Source organism: Leptonotus elevatus, chromosome 2 (assembly GCF_054856555.1).
Source record: "Leptonotus elevatus isolate MCC_2025b chromosome 2, RoL_Lele_1.0, whole genome shotgun sequence".
NCBI classification, from domain to species: Eukaryota; Metazoa; Chordata; class Actinopteri; order Syngnathiformes; family Syngnathidae; genus Leptonotus; species Leptonotus elevatus.
The window spans coordinates 31,729,104-31,737,152 of NC_141240.1; the positions used below are offsets into that span (position 1 = coordinate 31,729,104).

Consider the following 8,049-nt stretch of genomic DNA (forward strand, 5'->3'; position numbering starts at 1 on the left):
CTTTCCCTCCTTTCAGTAAAAAATAGCCATCTGCTTGCAATAATCCTCCAGAAAACGACGGACCTGAAATGACGGCGAGATGGCTATCGACACATTCCTGAAAGAAAGACTCTCAGCGAGAACAATAAGTGGCCGGTATTGTTGCCTCTGGCACTATCTGGCACATCGGCCATATGAGGGGTGTGTCTGTTAGGGCAATATGGGATCAAGTGACTTGAAAAAAAAACACTCCCCTGCGATCACAAAGGTGCTTTGTCTTGAGCGGAAGAGGCACCTTTTGAAAACAAGAGAAAGAAAACTGTCTTGCCACTGGACTTCTGTCAGTGTCAACTGTTAAGACAATGATGAACATTGTAAGTATCAGAAAATGCACAGAGTGGAAGTTCATAGTTATTTATTTATTTTACAAGAAATCATATTTTGTATCTCGGTACAGTGTTAAAGTCGTTAGCATAGCCTCACAGTTCTGAGATTGAAGATTTGAATATGAGCTTCGCCATTCTTGGGTAGATGTTGGTAGACTGGCTTGCTCCTGCATTCCAAAGAAATACAAGTTTATTTGCAGACTCTAAATTGTCCACAGTTGTGAATGTGAGTAAGCATGTCATGTATATATGTAACAATGCGACAAGATTTATAAATAAAGTTGAGTTGAGTTGAGTTGAGTTGAGTTGAGTTGAGTTGAGTTGAGTTGAGTTGGGTAGAGTTGAGTTGAATTGCATGCGTTGCAGTGCATTTTATATGAAAAGCACTTCATGAATAAAACTTGATTTGCCTTTATTTGATTTGTGTTTACAGAGGTGAAGAGGAACTATGTGGAGTTTTGAGAACCACCGTTTCTTTTCTCTTTCATTACATTTTGTTCTGACATACTTATGTGCCAATGACAAAGAAAATGTAAATATTTATTTGCATTTTAGATGACAAAGTTGTCAAACTGATCCATGTTAATGGTTCTGCAAAAACAATGGAAAGCGCTGTGGTAACCATGCTGGACACATATTTAGCTATGACCTTTGTAAAAATAAATAAATAATTACTAAAAATATTTCAAATACCCTTCAATTGAATATACATAATTTTACAATTAGACGTATTCAACCAACATGTATGTTTTTCTCAAATGTGAACCTGAAGAAACCCCACACAAGCATGGCATGAACAATCCAATCTAAAGATAGCATTTAGCATTAGCACAACCACTGGCTACCCGATTGACTATCGATGTTCAAACATCGGTCAAAAAATACCCACAAAGCTGAGAGGCCTAAAGGAGAAACTAGCTGTTCATTTGGAAAGAGGAGTTTCAGGACACAATGCAGAGACTTTAAATCCTTAATTTCAAAGCTATGGAAAGAAGAAACAGATCGGAACCCCTAAAACTTAGATTAGCTCCCTTGGCAAATAGAACGAGGTAATTTTCTTCATAAGCGTCACTGTATTTTGACAGGATCTTGAAATTGATGATGCGTTAATTTGTGCTTAGTTTTTACCGTTTTCTGAACTGACAATGCTAATCTGCAAATAAATTGAAGCATTTTTCCTTCAATGAGCTCAAGCACCTCTACAATTTAGGTGTCAATGTTGTAAAAATGTGAAGGAAAACTAGCTAGTGTGTCACTCCACAAAGGCACTGACCAATACAACGCCCATTTCGGCTTGCATGTTGACCACAGCCTCCAAAAAGGAAGCCCTCAAGTGCACACATGAGAATGGGATGGCTCACATGGTACTGTGAGCAAAAGCAATAACAGTTGTCTTGTGAAGCAGACTGGGTAAATGTAGTCGACTCATATTGCATAACCACCACAGGGTAAGCAGTCTTCTATAATGAATGGCCTTATTTATATTACACTAAATGTACACTACAATGACAAAATCATGCACATGCTGCAATCATGTCTATTACATGGGTATACAACACAATGTAAAGTATCACTGTGAAGGTGGTGCTCAGTAACACAACATGTGTTACACAATGTGGATCAAATCAGTAACGGGAAGTACATAATGTCAGGTTATCTATACTTGAGTGTTTATTTCTCTGACTTAACCTTTAATTCATATTCATCTGAAAACAGATAGCTACTCTGTAATCCTTAATTTGCCAAAATATTTACTTTTAGAAATTCCTCATATGACAACGCAAAGCAAATATATGTAAACAGTTACAGAAAGATCAAATCAACTGCATATTTCCAAACCTTAAAATTTTTATGTTGCTCACAATAAATGATTGCTGACAAAGTGTGCCAGTTTAAAACCCACCAGTTTCTAGCGTTCAAAAATTCTGTCCAATCTGATAAAACAAGGTGAGGTATTTTTTTCATTTGTTATTAATCATAAACTTTTTGGGGGGTTATTTAGTTCTTGTAAATTGAGTCCTAATTATCCTGTAAGAAATTACATAGGAGGGAAACTATTCTATGCACACTTTTTATCCACTTGTGGCAAGTAATCAAAGCAGGTATATAATTATCAATTATCAAAATTGTACATTTCAGAGTCTGTATTTTTGTACTTTTACTTATGGATTTGAATATGTTCTCATTCTTCACCAGAGTTTTTTTCACGCAAGTATCTGTCCTTCTATTTGAGTACAAATATGTTTGTCCCCTCTGCTGTGGATAATACACCACCATTTAAATTCATTATGTGACACTGAAAAAAGAACAGCAGCCTACCCACGTATGACATCATTACATGGTGAGAGAGTAGCAGTATAGCAACAGAACAGAACAAACATAAGTGACTGTGAGGAGATAATGTAGTGTGATCGCAGATGTGTCTTTTTTTTAAACTTACATTTTTTGAAGCGGCTTCTTCCGTTTCTTCGCTGCGTAAATCGCACTGCTCGCCAGCATGGTGAGATCCGAACTCACAAAGTCACAAACGTGGTTTAATCCCGTCTTTGAAGAGCAGAAAATGGGTCCTGGCGCAACAAAAAAAAAAAAATCGGATCACATCCCCACAGAAATGAACAAAATAAAGTTTTTTAAGTTTGAAATGTGAATAGCAGCTCTTTGGTTTCCTTTTCTTTCCGGCGAAACGCCCATCAGAAGTCAACAGACTGCCAACTCTTGACAAAGTCACGACGAAACCGCCCACAAAGTTCCACTCCAGGCTCTTTTGTTAAAGCGACAATCGGTGAAGATCCGCATGTGTGTCGCTCTGACTGTCGCAGTGGTAAGAAAATTGAGATTTGATTCAATGTCGGTCATCTCATGTGGCTGCAAAAAGCATTTACTGTACTGTACAGTGTTTAAGGTGGACTACATACTATTTATTGCATAATGTCCTGACAGGCGTGGACTAACCAAAACGACGACCTTAAATTTGACTTAAATTTATGGAAATACTGTATCCAACTGAAGTACTGTAGTTCAACATACTTATTAGTTACTCGTGTTTAAGCCATGGTTAGTTAAATTTCAGCACACAAAGTGCGTGCATGATGATGTATAAACATATATATTAAATCCATTATGTATTATTGTAATATTTCTTTTTTTTTTTCAAATGAAACAATGTCAAATGTATATGTAAAATTGTTATTTTTACTAGCTAATTGTCATAAATTAATCAGTCAAAGCAGAGCAGTGGCGATAATAATAATAATAATATTAATAATAATAATAATAATAATAATATTTTTTGACTCATAGCTGCTACCTTGACTAATGAGTTTAATCCATTTCGTGCCCCATAATTCTCATAATTCAAATTACTCCTTCCCAATTGAAATTAATTAAAATTACATGTATTTGTTCCAGCCCCAATAAATAAAAATAGCACTTTATTATAAAATGAAAATTAAAAAAAGAGCATTAAAAAAAAGAAAAAGAAATACTGATTTAATAAAGTGTAATTAATTATGCTTAAAGTCAGTCAGTCCCGTCATTGATATGTGAATACACGTTTGAGATTTTAATAGGTCATTTTTCATGTGGCTATTTCTATCTGTTAAATGCTCCTTGTGAGTGTTTTCATTTTGTATTTGTACGTTTGACTATTTGCTCCATTCAATTATTGGCTGAAAGTGCACCAACGACTGTTGTTCCCTTTTCTGACTCCATTGTGCTCATAAATTTACATACCCCGATGGTATGTTACATTTATGAACATAACTGTATCTGAAGCTCACTTGCAACTAAAATTTTGCCTTGCAACACAAAGCAAAATATCAACCAAGTGACAGTTTGTAACTTTGGCCACTCATACTAATAATAATAATAATAATAATAATAATAATAATAAAGATACCACCTTAAAGCCCCTTTTGTGAGTTTTTTTGTTGTTGCTGGGTTGCTGTGAGATTTTTGTAAAATAAAATATGTACTTTGGCTTACTGAAGGTGTGGAAGCACTGACAGAGAACCAATAAAGTGAAAATGTAACTATCGATTATGAGTGAAGGAATGAAAATGAGATGTTGCCAGGTCAGAGACGGAGAAAGTAGGAGGAGCTTGGAAGGACTTTTGTTTTGGATGACGTCATGACTACTTGGTCACCACCACAAGACAAAAGCGTAGCTACACGCCCATGAGGGTTGCTGTCAGGTAACCTAAACCACACAATTAGGTCATACACATTTTTAGACAGCTTTGAAATATCTGTTGACCAAAAAAACACTAAAACGTCAAATGGCAACTATGTCTACCCAAACAAAAGTACTGGATTGAAAAGGATATTTCCTCAACAAAACTTTTCTCAAATTCATCCAGGCGGGGGAAAAAAGGGTTTGTGATTACAGGTCAGAGGCAGTTTAAATTACAGACCTGATGCCATGGTGATCTTCCATGGCAGGCCAGTCAAGTTTGGCCTCGGGAATCCTTCTGCCCTTGTTAGTAGGGAGAGCCAGAGGCGTTTTGGCAGACTGCAGCTCTGCTCAATGCTCATGGCATCTTGGGGCAAACTGGGAAGGAACTCAAACAAAACAAAATTATATTTTCATGCCCATTTGTGCATGTAGATAAAATATAGGTACAAGTTACAGTGGCTCATCTGAAAAGACTTGGGCACTTCCTTGACAGTGGTTTCAGTCTGTATACAGATGTCCGTGCGTGATGTCGAGTCGCAGTGGGAGTGACGTCATGCAGACGACAAATTCGGCCTTCGGTGGACCATGCATCCTTGTGAATTTGGACTCAAAACTAACACTTTGATACATACTGAACATGTTAGCCGCAAGGTGGTGCTGTTTACATCAATCCATTTTCTTAACTGCTTATTTACTTTATTCTTTATTCCAGACCCATGGGTCAGAGAATAAGAGAAAAAAAAGGAGGGTCAGTGAGAGGGGTGGGGTGTGGGTGTGTGAGGGGTAATAATAAAAAGTAACAACAACAATTCCAATAATAAAAACAACAATACATTCCTCACAAGGGTCACAAATTCATTTTGATAAAATATTTAAAAAAAAAAAAATCCTGACAAAGTTTAAAATTACAAAATGATGATATCTATTGAAGTTGGCTATTTTAGATATTTATTCACAAGATACTTTAAATCTATTTAAGATATTTTATTCACAGGATGAATAAAGTATCTATCTACAGTGGATACAATGTCTGCACACCCTTGTTCAAGTGCCAGGTTTTTGTCATTAAAAAATTAGTATAAGATAAATCTTTTCATTTTTCCACCATTAATGTGACCTATGAATGTACAATTTAATTGTTAAAAAAAATACAATTGAGATAATATAGATACACTCTTGCTCTCATTTTTTCATATTAAGAAAATCTGGCATTTGAACATGGGTGTGTAGACTTTTATATCCACAATATCCTACAAAATGTATACTTTTCTGTACAATTTTTAAAATGAGAAATGTTGCAATGTTTTAAGGGTAACTCCATATGTATGATTTGTTTACCAGGACTTTTGTTCTTTTTTCTCTCAAATCTGCATTGTGCAGTAAGATAGAGAATGAGAAAGTGAGTCTAAATCTTTAACTGGTTCTTTACTTTCACTATCTAAGTAACATATTGACACTTTCCTGCTCTAGTCATCTGCACGAATGTCAAGAGCTACTTTGTGTTGGAGTTCTGTGTCTGTCAGAACAAACTGAGTCATCATCATCATCATCATCATCATCATCATCATCATCATCATCATCCTGGTTGTCCATCTCATGGGTAACGTACGAGCCCTTATGACTGGACCGGCGCCATAGCACAAATACAATCACGCAGATGAGGATTAGCGTGGCACTTATAACACCTACAAGAGGAAACACACAACCATACAGTGGTACATTTTAGTTATATGAGCAAAATGTGAAAATATGTCTATGAAAATAGAGCACTTAGCGTTTAGCTCTCACCTCCAATCAAGGCTCCAAAGGTACCGTCATCCACATTTAGGTCTTAAAAAAAAAGACAAGTTAAAGTTTAAGATGAATTATTCCTGATCTTACTCCCAGTTCTGTGCTACCTCAACTTACTCTATCTATGAAAGGCCTGACTTAAAAAAAATATTTTTCAGCATTTTATTTTTATTTTTTTGTCCAGAGTTCTAAGCAAAAAATTTGAATTACACTCATGACTGTACATGGTGGCAGGGAACAATCCTTCAAAGAAGAGGCCAAATTCTTATTTGAAGCTGTTTATTGTTCTTCCCCATTGAAGTTTAAACATCAAACCACACAAGTCTGCTATCTTAATGCTAACGCAATGCAAAACTTGTCGTCATGCAGGTGAGCTCGAGCCCATCTTAGATGACTTTGGGCAAGAGCCATGATACACCCCCTACAACTGGTCGCCACCCAATCACTGGGCACAGATGGACAAACAATTTACACTCACAATTTGGGGTATTTGTTAAACATGCACGTTTTTGGTATGTGGGAGTTACTCATCGAAAACACATGCTGGTATGCCGAAAACATGCAAAATCCACACACGGAGCCCAAAGCCAAGATTCAAACCCGCAACCTCCTGACTTGTCTTATCTCCAAGGCAACAGACGCTGCACGAGGGAGTCGCTCCTTGACTTGACTCTGATGTAAGGCTGATAAGACACTCCTTCCTCCTCTTTGCTCTGCCTTAGTAATGATGTCATCATTTTGACATTAAATATATCAACACACTATTATGGCAGTACTCTTCTCTCTCTTATACAAAGTATACACCTAAATAATTTTTAAATAAAGCTATGCCAGGTGAGAAGAGGAAGTGGCATGAGTGCAGCTGGTGATGAGAAAACACTGAAGGTGTATAAGTATCGGTAAGAAGAGCAAACATTTGTGGTTTCACAGCTCAGCCAATCTGCTTCAAGTCTTTGTTGACTTTTACAATATTTAACTAAGAGCATGTTGTTCTTTAACAATTCGGACTGACAAAGACTCTGTTTGCCTCTTTCAGAAACTTTCATTTAAACATACCGGCCGTAGTTTTGGTCACTGACCCCGGATGCATGGTTACGTGTAAGGGGAGAGGAGTTGTGTAAGAGACCATCTTCACAGCAGCCTAGAAACAACATTAAAAACGAATTCAAAAATTCACGTTTTGTTCATGTTTGCTATTTTGACATTTAAAATCCTAGTTGTAACTTTATAACTACTAAGTATGTTGCTTTGACTTCAGAAACACCACAAGCAAAATTACTTTTCCACAATTCTGAATGAACACGACATTAATTACATTTTCATGGTTCCTTCCACACTCTATGAGAAATGACAATAATTAGTCGTTTCCTCAAAAAAAAATTATGCCGCATGTGTGCGGTTAGTTCAAGTCTTGGCAACAGCAGCATGTCAAAAAATCAACAATGTGACCAAAACTCACCAGCTCACAGAGTCTGACAGCAGCAAATACAAGAGTGTGTAGAAACACACAAACACATATTCATAAAGATGGGTGTGGTGGATCTGGACCTGGGGACACTCCCACCAGTGGTGATGCTGCCCTTGAAGAAACATCAACATGGAAACCACACGTAAAAGTATATTATAAAATATTTTTGTTAATTAAAAAAACATTAAATTTTTAAATCTGAGACTAGAGAATCGGTGGGTGCCGAATGGCAAGTATGCGGGGGCCATTGT

The 8,049-nt window shown here is 36.7% G+C and overlaps 1 protein-coding gene and 1 long non-coding RNA gene across 3 annotated transcripts in view; both read right to left on the reverse strand.

Moving 5' to 3' along the window:
• The window catches only part of LOC147179618 (aryl hydrocarbon receptor-like), a 30,493-nt gene extending 24,475 nt beyond the window's left edge, over positions 1-6,018 (reverse strand). The window contains exons 1-3 of one of the 2 annotated variants that reach the window (XM_086068071.1): positions 4,994-6,018; positions 4,778-4,914; positions 2,806-2,932 (exon numbers count right to left, since the gene is read on the reverse strand). In XM_086068071.1, coding sequence (XP_085924197.1) covers positions 2,806-2,932; positions 4,778-4,898 — 248 coding nt within the window. In that variant the 5' untranslated portion in view covers positions 4,899-4,914; positions 4,994-6,018. Of the gene's footprint in view, positions 1-2,805; positions 2,933-4,777 lie in introns of both variants that reach the window. The other variant, XM_086068070.1, reaches the window with a different exon arrangement.
• A 98-nt stretch (positions 6,019-6,116) lies between these two features.
• LOC147179619 (uncharacterized) lies at positions 6,117-8,049 on the reverse strand. Its single transcript, XR_015094045.1, has 4 exons — positions 7,790-8,049; positions 7,387-7,471; positions 6,328-6,369; positions 6,117-6,224 (listed from the first exon to the last, which is right to left on the reverse strand). It is a non-coding gene; the product is annotated as an uncharacterized LOC147179619 (long non-coding RNA).